This window comes from Lolium perenne, chromosome 4, assembly GCF_019359855.2.
Source record: "Lolium perenne isolate Kyuss_39 chromosome 4, Kyuss_2.0, whole genome shotgun sequence".
NCBI classification, from domain to species: domain Eukaryota; kingdom Viridiplantae; phylum Streptophyta; class Magnoliopsida; order Poales; family Poaceae; genus Lolium; species Lolium perenne.
Window position 1 is genome coordinate 25,252,054 of NC_067247.2, and position 13,139 is coordinate 25,265,192.

General features: G+C 45.9%; 1 protein-coding gene across 6 annotated transcripts; it reads left to right on the forward strand.

Moving 5' to 3' along the window:
- The first annotated feature begins 3,446 nt into the window (after window positions 1–3,446).
- On the forward strand, window positions 3,447–9,512 carry LOC127291954 (uncharacterized). 6 transcript variants are annotated; one of them, XM_071818498.1, is made up of 5 exons: window positions 3,468–4,128; window positions 5,624–5,738; window positions 5,828–5,885; window positions 6,448–6,973; window positions 8,571–9,512. In XM_071818498.1, the coding sequence occupies exons 1-2, from the start codon at window positions 3,658–3,660 to the stop codon at window positions 5,669–5,671; spliced, it is 519 nt and encodes a 172-aa protein (XP_071674599.1). In that variant the 5' UTR covers window positions 3,468–3,657; the 3' UTR covers window positions 5,672–5,738; window positions 5,828–5,885; window positions 6,448–6,973; window positions 8,571–9,512. The 6 variants fall into 6 exon arrangements, with proteins under 6 accessions (XP_051177246.1, XP_071674598.1, XP_071674596.1 ...); XM_071818499.1 differs by having other exon boundaries at window positions 6,448–6,555; window positions 9,123–9,512; XM_071818497.1 differs by lacking the exons at window positions 5,624–5,738; window positions 5,828–5,885 and having other exon boundaries at window positions 3,448–4,128; window positions 8,571–8,745; window positions 9,123–9,512.
- The last annotated feature ends 3,627 nt before the right edge of the window (window positions 9,513–13,139 follow it).

Below are 13,139 nucleotides of genomic sequence, written 5' to 3' on the forward strand. Positions count from 1 at the left end.
AGGGCGAGTAGGAACTAAACTTGGGGATGCTTGATACGTCTCAAACGTATCTATAATTTCTTATCTTCCATGCTAGTTTTATGACAATACTCACATGTTTTATATACACTTTACATCATTTATATGCATTTTTCGGTACTAACCTATTGACAAGATGCCGAAGTGCCAGTTCCTGTTTTGTGCTGTTTTTGGTTTCAGAAATCCTACACAGGAAATATTCTCGGAATTGGACGAAACAAACGCCCAGGGTCTTATTTTTCCACGGCGCTTCCAGAAGACCGAAGAGGATACGAAGTGGGGCCACGAGGTGGCGACACACTAGGGCGGCGCGGCCAAGGAGGGGCCCGCGCCGGCCTAGTGTGTGGGCCCCTCGGGCGGCCCCCGACTCTGCCCTTCCACCTACTTAAACTCTCCGTCGCGAAAACCCTATTACCGAGAGCCATGATACGGAAAAAAGTTCCAGAGATGCCGCCGCCGCCAATACCATCTTAGGGGATTCAGGAGATCGCCTCCGGCACCCTGCCGGAGAGGGGAATCATCTCCCGGAGGACTCTTCATCACCATGATCGCCTCCGGATTGATGTGTGAGTAGTTCATCCTTGGACTATGGGTCCATAGCAGTAGCTAGATGGTTGTCTTCTCCTCATGTGCTATCATGTTAGATCTTGTGAGCTGCCTATCATGATCAACATCATCTATTTGTAATGCTACATGTTGTGTTTGTTGGGATCCGATGAATATGGAATACTATGTCAAGTTGATTATCAATCTATCATATAAGTGTTGTTTATGATCTTGCATGCTCTCCGTTGCTAGTAGAGGCTCTGGCCAAGTTGATACTTGTGACTCCAAGAGGGAGTATTTATGCTCGATAGTGGGTTCATGCCTCCATTGAATCTGGGACAGTTACAGAAAGTTCTAAGGTTGTGGATGTGCTGTTGCCACTAGGGATAAAACATCGATACTATGTCTAAGGATATTTGTGTTGATTACATTACGCACCATACTTAATGCAATTGTATGTTGTTTGCAACTTAATACTGGAAGGGGTGCGGATGCTAACCCGAAGGTGGACTTTTTAGGCATAGATGCATGCTGGATAGCGGTCTATGTACTTTGTCGTAATGCCCTAAGTAAATCTCATAGTAGTCATCATGATATGTATGTGCAGTGTTATGCCCTCTTTATTTGTCAATTGCCCAACTGTAATTTGTTCACCCAACATGCTATTTCTTATTGGAGAGACGCCACTAGTGAACTGTGGACCTCGGTCCATTCTTTTACATCTGAAATACAATCTACTGCAAACTCTGTTCTCTGTTGTTCTTCGCAAACAAACATCATTCTCCACACCATACGTTTAATCCTTTGTTTACAGCAAGCCGGTGAGATTGACAACCTCACTGTTAAGTTGGGGCAAAGTATTTTGATTGTGTTGTGCAGGTTCCACGTTGGCGTCGGAATCCCTGGTGTTGCGCCGCACTACACTCCTTCGCCAACAACCTTCACGTGGCCCTTGACTCCTACTGGTTCGAAAACCTTGGTTTCTTACTGAGGAAAAACTTGCTGCTATACGCATCACACCTTCCTCTTGGGGTTCCCAACGGACGTGTGCTTCACGCGTTATCAAGCTCTTTTTCTGGCACCGATTAGGTTAGTGCTAATAGAGTCCGACTTGGACTACTCCTTGTAACCCTTAATCATGACGCCTTTATAAGCCGGATCCCGAGAGCCTTTTGAGGCAAAAACAACCCTCTCATTGTAATCGTGCACTTGTTGCCTTTATAGTGAACTATAGCAGCACATTGGTTTTTGCCACCGTTGCGAGATCCAAAGCTAGGTAACTTGTATCTCGCCACCCCAGAAGCTCCCTGCCTTACGCCCACATCTCTCTCTACACGCCGCTACCACCTTAGAATTTCTCCCGAATCTCGTGTCAGCCAGCATCGCCTCGTAGTCGCGAAGAACCTCCTTGTCGTGCCTCCCGCCCACATGTCTAGACCGACACAACCCAGCAAAGTCGCCGCCGACGAATCCAGAACGGCGTACATACACCTTGTTGTAGCTATATGTATGTACAAATAAGTTGGCTACATACGTTCCCATTTAGTTTTCTAAAAGACTAATTATGAGCGATCTTAGCCATCTATATGTGTTGATTTTGCCTGAATTTAGGGACGGGGACGGGACGGGGTGGGGGGAGGGGTGTCTTTGGAAGCACATGCACAAAATGGTATCAAGAGCACGATGGAATTCTAGGAGAGACACAGTGTATAAAATGTTCAGCAGCACAGTTTCGTATGGAACATGCATGAACCACACCATTTCAGTTAGAATCATCACAAATTAAACATCACAAAAGAAAAGTGCTGATAAGTCTGAAAAGCAACAATTACAGAAAGTTCAGAAGCACAACAACATTCAGAGACAGATGGAGCAGTAGCATAATTAGACTGAGATTTTAAAAAACCAGACATGATAATTGAAGGCACGTCATAGGATAGGTAACAAATAGCACAGTTCAACTACCAATTGAATGGAGAGATAACCACATGCAAAGCACTCAGTTAACAGAAGTTCCTACGCTGAGAAAGTAATCACAGACACATAAACAGATACACCTTTCAGATTTACCTGAGAAAGTAACCACAAGCTGTTGCTTATCCCTACATCAAGCTTTCATGAATTGGACAAAAGCAACAGTTCAATTTTTGAGCTAGAGGTGCTACACTTCCCATCTAAGTCGCTGTCAAAGATTGAGCATCAGCAACTAGTTTCATCCCCTGCAAAGATTGAGCATCAGCAGGTTCAGTGGTTGTGGAAGAAAGGCGGGTCACCGTCAACAGCATCTGTGTCCTGCAACGGGAGAATGTCTGGATGTAGAAGGAGGCTTTCTTGGATTGTGTGCATGGAGATGAAGAACCATTCGCCAGTATGCAGGATGCGCGGGCACTGCATCAGATCACTTCGGTCCCGGGCGACGGCGAACACGCCTTGGTTGACGACGGCATCCACCGACACACCGATGCGGTACGGGCGGCTCCAGAGGCCGGTGGTGTCGTCTCGGACCCAGACATCGACGGCTCCTGTCGGGGAGATGACGGTCATAGCGAGGTGCTCGTGCAGCACAAACAGCTGGGAGCCGCCCACGCCGACGGGGAAGAGCTCGCCGTCCACTTGGAAGCTTGGAGGAGGAGTCAAGCGGAAGGCACTACCTCACGTACCGGTATTGCCGGCACTTTTCTGGGCGGCACTTTACAAATATGCCGCTAATGATAGTGATTAGGGGCACTTTCTAATCCATGCCTTAAATTACCATCTAATTTGTGGCATTTTTAGAAAGTGCCATTAATGTTAGATTATTATCGGTATTTTACCATAGTGTCGGTATTTTTTTCTAGGCAGTTTTTCAAAATATGCCTGTAATGTTGCTTATTACCGGCATTTTACCAAGTGCTGCTATTTTTCGTGGCAGTTTTCCAAAAAAATCCATCAATGTTAATGTATACTGGCGTTTGGTAAAAGTGCCGGTAATCCCAGCATTCCCACCCCTCCCAAAAAACTGAAGGGCTTAAATGTAAAATTTGAATCAACCAACTGTGTCATTCTCCTCTCCCGCACCTACCGCTCTCTCTCTCGCGCATCCTCGGTTCCCCAATGCGCCGCCACCGCTCGCCGACGTGCAGTCCAACGCCGGCCGCCTCCGCCGCCTCCACGCAAACTTCTTCTTGGTCCCCTCCACCGTATCCCTACCCGCACCCCGCCTTTCCGCCCCTGAGCGCGACGCCGCGCCTAACCCTAGCCGTCGGGTTCGTCACTGTCGCCGCCGCCGCTCCTCCGAGCCCCCGCGGGGGAGGGGGGGTACTAAGCGTGCAGATCGGGGGCGCGGCGGCCGCGGTGCTGCGAGGTGTCATCTCTCCTGAACAACAGCCGAGGATGCCTGGGGCCGGCGCTGGCGTGCAGGCGCCCGAGGCCTCGCCGGGCCGCTACGTGCGCCGCCACGACGAGGTGACGCCAGACGACGACGGCTGCGACGACGTGTTCCGGGTCGCCGTGCGGGGGCCCGGGGACGACCCCTTCGACATCCCAGCCAAGCGGGCGCCCGTCGAGCGGCTGCGCCGATGGAGGGTGAGTACGACGCTTTCCCTACTACTACCCAACTTGCTCGCCTGCTGCGTTCAGCGCTCGCTCCACTACTACGGGGGTTGCAGGGTGCTTTGCTTGCCTGCTTGGTTTCGGGCTACGCTTGGCGGCGCAATGTGTGGTTTAATTTCGCCTAGAATGCCTTTACTTTATTTTGGACGGGTGTTGGTTCTCGATTTTCTGTTGTTGTTACCTTACCATCCGAATATGTTGATGCCTGGTTTGCTGTTGCGTATGTTGTCCAACTTATTCATTGCAGCCAGCTAGTTTCACTTGATTATGCCAAAATTGTGGCTCCAGAATGATTGGGACAAGGATCATGGACCTCACCTGTACTAGAGAGTTGGTCATATCCCTCAATGTTGGTGACCTTTGGCTTGCTGCATCTACAGTAGCGAGTGGTGGGATAAATTAGTAGTTTCAAGTCTCCGCGACCAGTGTTTTTTGGCTACATACATGCTCATCTATAACCGCCTGGCTTAGTATGCAATTGGGTTTTCAGCGAGACACTGAATTGCAGTGAACCTAGCCATTGATATGTACGCCTGTTTGTTATCATGCTGCCATCTCTTGGTTGTGAGTTTGAAGAATCTCACTGGGGGTCAAATAAGAGCTCATGATTTTAGGTTACTTGGCCATGTACATAAGTCTGCCATGCCAAGTAATACACACACTATACGAGATAAAATTACCATCTATAAATGCATGGACAGTTGGACAGAGTGAAGGGTTAGCAGAGAGTGCCTTGCTTGAGTATGGGATCACTGCTGCTCTTGTCATGTATTTTCTACTGCATTGCTAAGAATATGTTATAACTGAACTGCCTACTAAAAGTTGCGCTGAAACAGTCCGAAAGCGATATTTGTTGATTTCAGTTACGTTTCATGATTTACATTCAGTTGCGCCCCAATACCAGGGCCTGCCTAGCCTGTTGGCGTTATTTATTCCTGTGAAGTAGAGCTTTCGTTGGGGATGGAGCATATGGTTCACATAGCATTAAAAGATGGATTGCTCTGAATTCTAGTCCCTCAAATCTTAATTGTTATTGCATTGTAAAATACTCTCTTCTTGCATAATGTAACCAATGTGATTCTGACTACCTAACTATCCAATTCATGGATGCTTGCGCGCACATCGCTCGCCTTGGAAGTAAAATGCTTTATATGTTCATGCATTGTCTAGCATGCTTCTTAGGGCATTTTGAACTTGTGTATGTATGCCAAATTGGCATCACTACTTCTGCTAGTGCTGCTGCACAGTCAATTATAACTGATAGTATAGTCAGTTCATTAATTTTACACACTGCTGTTATATGTTTGTGCATTGTTTAGAATGTTTCTTAGGGAATTTTGAACTTGTGTACTTATGCCAAATTTGCATCGCTATTTCTACTAGTGCTGCTGCACATATAATCATAACTGATAGTATAGTCAGTTCCCTAACTTTACACATTGCTGTTATCGTTTTGTTCCATTGGCAGCAAGCTGCACTTGTGCTCAATGCTTCTCGGCGATTCAGATACTCTTGACTTGAAAAAAGAGGAAGAAAAAGAACATATAAGGAGGAAAATTAGGGCTCATGCTCAAGTCATACGAGTATACATCCAAGCTTCTGTTTCTGCAGTATATATGTTTTATCATCATACATCGTTCCTGTTTGATATTTTCGTTTTGTATTCAATCAGGCTGCGTTACTTTTCAAGGAAGCAGGAGAAAAGCAGAATGGCGATAGAGAATTACAAGGTAATTGATCCAAACTCATTTTTGTTTTTGTACACATAGGATACTGTCAGTGTCTTGGTTATATAATTATATTCTGTGTAATTTAGCCCTGTGAGGATCATCTTGTGTCAAGAAATAATTGTCTACTCAATTGAGGACCGCCCCGCACCTTGTTAATAGTTGTTCAAATATGTCTATGTTAATATGTTGTTAATAGTTTTTTGGCAGATGTCTAGTGTCCCCATATCCTAGTGTGTTTAGCTGAGTGATTTCCCATCCTATATTAAGTTATTTGGCAGCATGTTGAAAGTTTCTTGTGTTGGACCAGAGGCAGAAGAAACTTATTTTCTGAGTAAAGTCCCTGAATATGACTTGAGTTATTAATTGGATGTTTTGAACTCTTAATGATTACAAAGTGTAACTAAGGTGGTTTGTGTTCTTTCTTGTTGCCTTCGCTATTTATTATTTGTATTATTGTTTCCTTGCTTGAGCTTTGCTAAACGGGATTAAATTTCCGTTTCTGAATCACCTCTCTTTATGAATTTGAGATGATTGACTTGTGTGTGTTATTTCCACCGTGTAGCGAGAAGTTTTATCAACAAGGCCTGGAGGATTAGGCTTGCCATGGACATGGCAGCGATAGTCAACCGCAGCCTTGCATCGATGCACCGGGCTTACTTCTCCGCTTCAGGTATATACAGACAAGGAGGACTACCTAGACTAGAGTTCCTGCAGCAGACCAATTCTTATTCCTTCTTTTGCTCTTCAGATCCAAGTTTCCTTTTACCTTGTGCAATCCAATTGTCACCACTATTCCAGTCCAAAATGTTGTCTAAAATGTTCCAAAATGCTCCAGTTAGCTAACTGCTGGAACAAATGCATTTAATCATTGTTCTAAAATCAAACTGTTCCCAGTTGTAGGTGATGTCACTTTAATTCTTTAGTCCATTTTCATCATATGTTACTGTAAAATGGTTGTTGCTACCCTTGGATATTGAGCTAGTATCCGAAGTATTTGTTCTGTACTCTGTGTCTCTGTTTGCATTCTTTTGAGGGCCACTGCATATAACACCTATCCAGCAAAATGGGCAATGCTCGGTTTTGTTCAAGTAAGTATTTTCCTTGCTATGATCAGATATATCCTGGATGACTTTAAACATTAATGTTAATTTGATGATTTACTGTCAGTTGGCCTCCTATGAAGCCATGGGATATTGTTAGGTCAAAAACAAATATCAATAAGTTCAAGGATTAATTGTGGGCTGCAACTCAACATAAAAATAAACGGCGAACTGATCGACTTAGTAATTAATTGTGGGCTGCAACTCAGCATCAAAATAAATGACGAACTGATGGACTTAGTAATTAAATGTGTCACTGCATTTAGACAGTGGTTACGTCTATGTTTTTATGTTCAGATTTCATCTGTACTTATATGAGAAAAGGGGAAACCCCTATAGGTGAAAATAGGTGTAAGATTTAATGTAAATCAGATACATTGTTAATATATATGGATTGGTTAACATTTAGTTCATGCATATTTAGACTTTTCCCAACAAATATTTGTCTCCCATGTAATGTTAACAAAATTATATAAGGTTTATGACATTACACAAGAGCAATATAATATCCATAAGAATATCTATATCCTCAAATTTCATCATGTTGCATTAACCCGTGCGCTGAAGCTGATATAACTGAGTACTTGATACATCAGGTCAATTTTTGTATTAAGTTATCTACAGGTTAATTTTTTGTTATTGTTAGCTAAGGATCTGTTCGGTTTTTGGATGAATTGGAATGGAATGGAACCATTCCATTCCACTTCATTCCATTCCACTTCATCTCTGCGTTCGGTTTGATCTAGAAAAAATGGAATGGAACCACACTAAAATTTGATTAATTAGAGCCTATCTAATCTAAATATGGAATGGAAAGGAGGGAGCAAGGAGCGAGAGAGGCTCGGGCCATCGCGCCGCCGCGCATCGGGCCCCCACGCCGCCGCGCCTCCGTGCCTGGGACCGCCACGCCTCCGTGCCTGGGGCCGCCGCTAGCCCCCGCCGGCGTTGGATCCCACCTGGATGCCTCGCATGGCCGCCGGCGCCGTGCCCGTGCCTAGCAGAGGTCGCGGTGGAGCTACGCCAGTGGCCGCGCGTGCCTGGCCGAGGTCGCGGCGGAGCTGCTCCGGCTGCCGCGCGTGCCTGGCAGAGGTCGCCTTGTGCGAGCAGGGAGCACGAGGGAGAGAGGTTACGGGAGGTGGGAGAAGGATTAGCGCGTGGGACAGAGGCCGTTCCACCTCGTCCGGCCGAATCGGCCGGACGGGTGCGTTCCGGATCTCAGCGGAATATTCGCTTTCGTGGAACGAGTTGGTTCCATTCCATCCCAAAAACGAACGCAAGAATCAGCTGTAGGTGCGGAATGGTTCCGTTCCATTCCAGTTGATTCCAGAACCGAACAGATCCTAAGTGTTCTTATTTGATAGGTTCAGAAACTAAGGGAAACATGGTGATTTTTTTCAAAGTAGACGGCCTATCCATGTTACAAATTCAATGTTCATCACATAATTTAAACCTCTGTAATCACCATTGATTTAATCATACTAGAAGGATTAAACGCTGCAGGTTTTCATCTACTGCATCAATAGTGCCGTGGCATTTTCTTATATGGTCTCATTAGAAATCTGATAAGAAAATTATGCCTCCACAGGTCTGATTGAGTCTCCACATACGTATTGAATTAGGTCTGAAGTTGCGTTTTGACGTCTCCTACGCCGCAGTGGTTTTGTACCCCACGTGCGGCACGTCTGCAGCCTCCTCTTTCTGCCCTACAACAACCGTCTACTTTCTGTCTTTCTAAGCCACGGTTACTTTTTTCAGTCACAGTAAGAATTTTGGAGACGGAAAGGATTAGAATTTGTGTGGTTATTTAGGGAACCCACCGTTTTTAAAGTTGTGCACACAATCACGTAAAACCACAGAGCCATTTGGCATTCGGAGAACTGAATAAAATTTCATTTTTAGTTTCTGCTGCATAAGGTTGTTGGACAGATATAGATCTACATGTGTATGGCCAATATTTCGTTAATAAGCATATATTTGACAAAACTTAGCGTATATGGGCATCAAAGCCATACACAACAAATCTCTAAATATTGTTTGCCTATGTGTCCATGAATTACTGTATGTATACTTGCATTATTGGAATCGAAGTGTGTTTGCATTAAAGTGGACTACTTGCTTTACTCTATTTTTTTGTCAGGATAAATTACTGGAACTGCTGGGATTTGGAGTAGATCTGCATCTTCTTGTAGAGGATCATTGTCTTTTCCGGGTGCTGTACAATTTAGGCAAACAATATTCCTCCTGGGCATTGGGCTGCGAGTAGGCTGTGAAGCCACAAGCAAATGGAAGCCAGTATGATGTGTGATTGTGTTTCAGATCTGCTTGATGAACCCTGTTGGTTAGACAAGTAAGATGGAAGCCAATTAGATGAACCATGTTAGATGAACCTTGTTGTGTATTTTATCTAATGGTTTCAAACCATGCTGTTCATGATGTGGAGATGAACACTGTTGGTCATGGAAGTTAATTAGATGCCTGGATTGTGAATCCTTGAATGTTCAAAATGTTGGTTTCAAACATTGCTTGACTTCTTGAGTGTGATGTATGCTTGATTGTAGATTACTTGAATGTTTGCAGGCAGTATAGCAACCTTAAAAATGCCTACGAAAATAATCAGCGGCACCAGAATTAAAAGCCCAAAAAAGTAATTGTAGGCATCCTTTAAAAGTGCCGGCAAAAAGTTTAGATGGTATCCCTAGAAAAGTGCCCGTAAAAACATTTCGTGACATTTTTTGAAAAGTGCCGGCAAAAAGATTCTATGGCATTTTTGGTAAGTGCCAGCAAAAAGATTCCATGGCATCTTTCAAAAGTGCCGGCAATACTAACTAGCGGCATTTTTGGAAGTGCCTTAAAATATAATTAACGGCACTTTTCTAAAAATGCCGGCAAAGATCTACCTCGACTGGAATAAACGCAGCACTTTTTTTTGTGCCTTGAAAAATCTTTGCCGGCATTTTTGGTACCTTTGCCGGCACTTTTTTGTGCCGGCAATCTGGGTACCTGGTGTAGTGAGGACTCGGCGGCCGTGTTGAAGATGAGTATGCCGCTGGTGCCCTGGGTGGACCGCGGCAGCCAGCACAGGTAATCGCGGAAGTGGACGGGCGGGATCAGGTAAGAAGGAGCAATCCCGTTGGCCAGCACAAGATCAAGGACGACCCCCTCGCCTGCGACCGGACGGCCGATGTACCTCGTCTCCGCGTATGCGTCCACTCTGAAGATCCAGTAGACGCAATCGTTCTCCGGGCCGTCGTCGTACAGCACGTAGCACTCAGTACCTGCCTCGTCGTCGTAGACGCCAGTCGCGTAGAAGCCGATGATGCGGTGGTTGACGTGGAGCGGCGGGAGGCGTGCCCAGCGGCGCGTGCAAGGGTTGCAGGCGTAGAGCCTGCTGCCGAAGGAGAAGAGGAGGATGCCGGCGCAGGAGCCGTGGATCATCAACGGCTCGTTGTGGAGGGGAAAGCGGAAGACCGGTCGTGGTAGGGGCGCGTCGTCGAGCGTGTCGACGGCGCGGAGGTGCCAGCGGGCGCCAGGCTCCTGGTAGAAGACGAGCGGCATGAGCGTCCGGCAGATGTGGCGTTGGTGGTCGCGGCGGAAGTCGAACGTGTCGGTGATGTCGCGCCACAGCCTGCAGATCCTGCGGCAGCGGGCGATCTCCTGGGCCGGCAAGCGGAGGAAGACCTGGTAGAGGACGTCGGCCGTCGCCACCGCCTGAGCGGGGACCACTCCGTTGGCCAGCACGTGGGCTCCGCCGTTTTCCAGCGCGCCGTTCGCCAGCGCGCCGTTGGGCAGCGCGTGGTTCGCCAGTGCTCCGTTGGCCAGCGCTTGGTTCGCTTGGCCTGCTCCGTTGGCCAGCGCGTGGTGCGCCGGCGCATGGTCGCCTTCGCCGTTCGCCAGCGCGTGGTCCGCCGGTGCATGGTCGCCTACTCCGTTCGCCAGCGCGTGGTCGCCAACTCCGTTCGCCAGCGCGTGACCGCCTACTCCGTTGGGCAGCCCCCCGCCTCCTCCGTTCGCCTCCATGGCCGCCGAGCTAGGCTGGGGTTTGGACTTCGGAGGCCGTTACGCCAGGCTGGCCGAGAGAGAGACGAGGAAAACAGAAATGGATTCCGTTGGATTCGATTTGGGATTGGAATTTGGGGATTTGGGTTGGCGAGGTCGGGAGGCAGCCGGCTTTTATAACAGCCACAGTCCACACAGAGCCGAGAGGCGGTTTGGTTCTGCCTGCCTCGAATTTTTCGTTAATGGAAAATATACCATCTCATCTGAACAAGACAATGTTTATACGGAGTATAATTGACTTTTATTAAAATCGATTACCAGCTGGAGAATTCAGTACCTGTGATGAGCCTAGCAATGGACACATGTACATGGATGAAAGTACAAGTCACCAAGGAGAATCCCAGCAGCAGCTGCAGATGGCAACTTAAGAACTTCGACACGCCGTCTGCAGCTGTACATCACGGTTCATATCCACAAGTCAAGGCCAAATGAGATATAATTTTTGAACTTACTTGTGTTTGGATTGGTTGATGTTATAAGGCGGGAACGTGGTATCTTTGGTCTACAAACACATTCAGGGTTCAGTTATTCTCTATATTACCCAAGGGTTCAATTCTCATGCAGCAGGAGCTCACATTCAATTTCTTTTTGAAGTATGTAGAACAGGTTTTTCCACTGCATTATTTTTATTTATTTTCGTTTTTGTTGAAAGTACAACGAAGGAGGTGCTGGAGGAAAGCACCTAGAAAAAGAAAACTAATAATATGCTATACAAATTTGTCCACCAATTGCTTCATGCTAGAGTATTTCTTCCTCTTTGCCCTCTAAAGGGAAGACCCATCTCCATCTTAATGGTACGAGCCTTGTAGATGCTTGGAGCAATGCCCTTGAAAATAAAGTTGTTTCGACTTGTCCAGATTGCCCAACAAATAAGCACAATGATCTCTAGAGAGAAATGCTGACTAATGACCCTCTTAAGACTATCAATAAAACCGAGAACAGGGACATTATTTCCATTGAAACTGGGGCTTGCCAAGCAGGATAAATATAATTCCAGCAGGAGATAGCACAAGGACTTGCGAAAAAGAGATGATTCCTTGACTCAAGATGAGCACCATTACACATCTCACATGAGTAGGGTGGCCATGAAAAATTCTTCCTCTCTAAAAACTATCGAGTATTCAGTCGATCATGCAAAAGAAGCAAGAACACTTGATGCTTAGTGCACGGATGATGTGTTGTCCAATACTGTGCTTACAAGCCTTAGTCACCTTAAAAACCAACTTACTACCGAAAATAATCCATTGGGCGGGATTAGAAGTGGCTGGAACCAACCCAAGTATTCATTGTAATTGATGAAATTCAGCCAGAGCTTCAACAGAGAGAGGCATGTGAAATTGGTCTTGGAGGAGGGCTAGAGCTTGTACATCAGCAACAGAGATATCTTCATTCTTAGAGAAACAAAAAAGGTGAGGCGGGCTATTCTGAAGAGTGTGCTGAGACTAAAGATCTTTCTAGAGAAGAATAGTTGATCAAGACTGAATTGTGCAATGAGATAAATCCTTGAAATCTGGAAGACATTTAAGGCAATCTTTGCACCATAAGGAAACACCTCTAGATTTGACAAGAGGCGGATCATTCAAATAATAAGATTCCCAAACTAGCTTTACCTAGGGAAGATCAGCCTCATTATTATAGAATCTATGAAGATGCTTCATCAAAAGACAATTGTTCTGCACACAAAGGTTGATAACTCCCAAACCCCCTTGGTCTTTTAGACGACAAACAAGATCCCAAGGAGCAAGAGATGTAGTCCTTTCATCAAAGTCCTTATTCCACTAAAGACATCGCCTCCTATACTTGTCAAATTCATTGAGGATCCATCTGACATACTAAGGGTACCCAGATAAAAAGTGGGCAAAGATGATAGAACTAAATTGACAAGTCTGAGCATATCTCCATAGTTGAGATACATGGAACAAGAGGAAAGTCTCCTTTGGGCACTAAGCAGGAGATGCATGAAGAACTCTTTTCTAGGCTTAGTGCTACTGAGAGGCACCCCAAGGTAAGTAAAAGGCAATGAAGAGTTTTAAGGAGACCATGTATTCTACATCATCAACATTGATGGGGATCAAGTTTGATTTGGCGTAACTGACCT

Coding starts and splice junctions, on each gene's coding strand:
- LOC127291954 (XM_051321286.2), top strand. CDS start 3,658: ATGCGCCGCCACCGCTCGCCGACGTGCAGTCCAACGCCGGCCGCCTCC. Junction 4,129..6,447: donor AGCGGCTGCGCCGATGGAGG/GTGAGTACGACG, acceptor TCCACCGTGTAG/CGAGAAGTTTTATCAACAAG.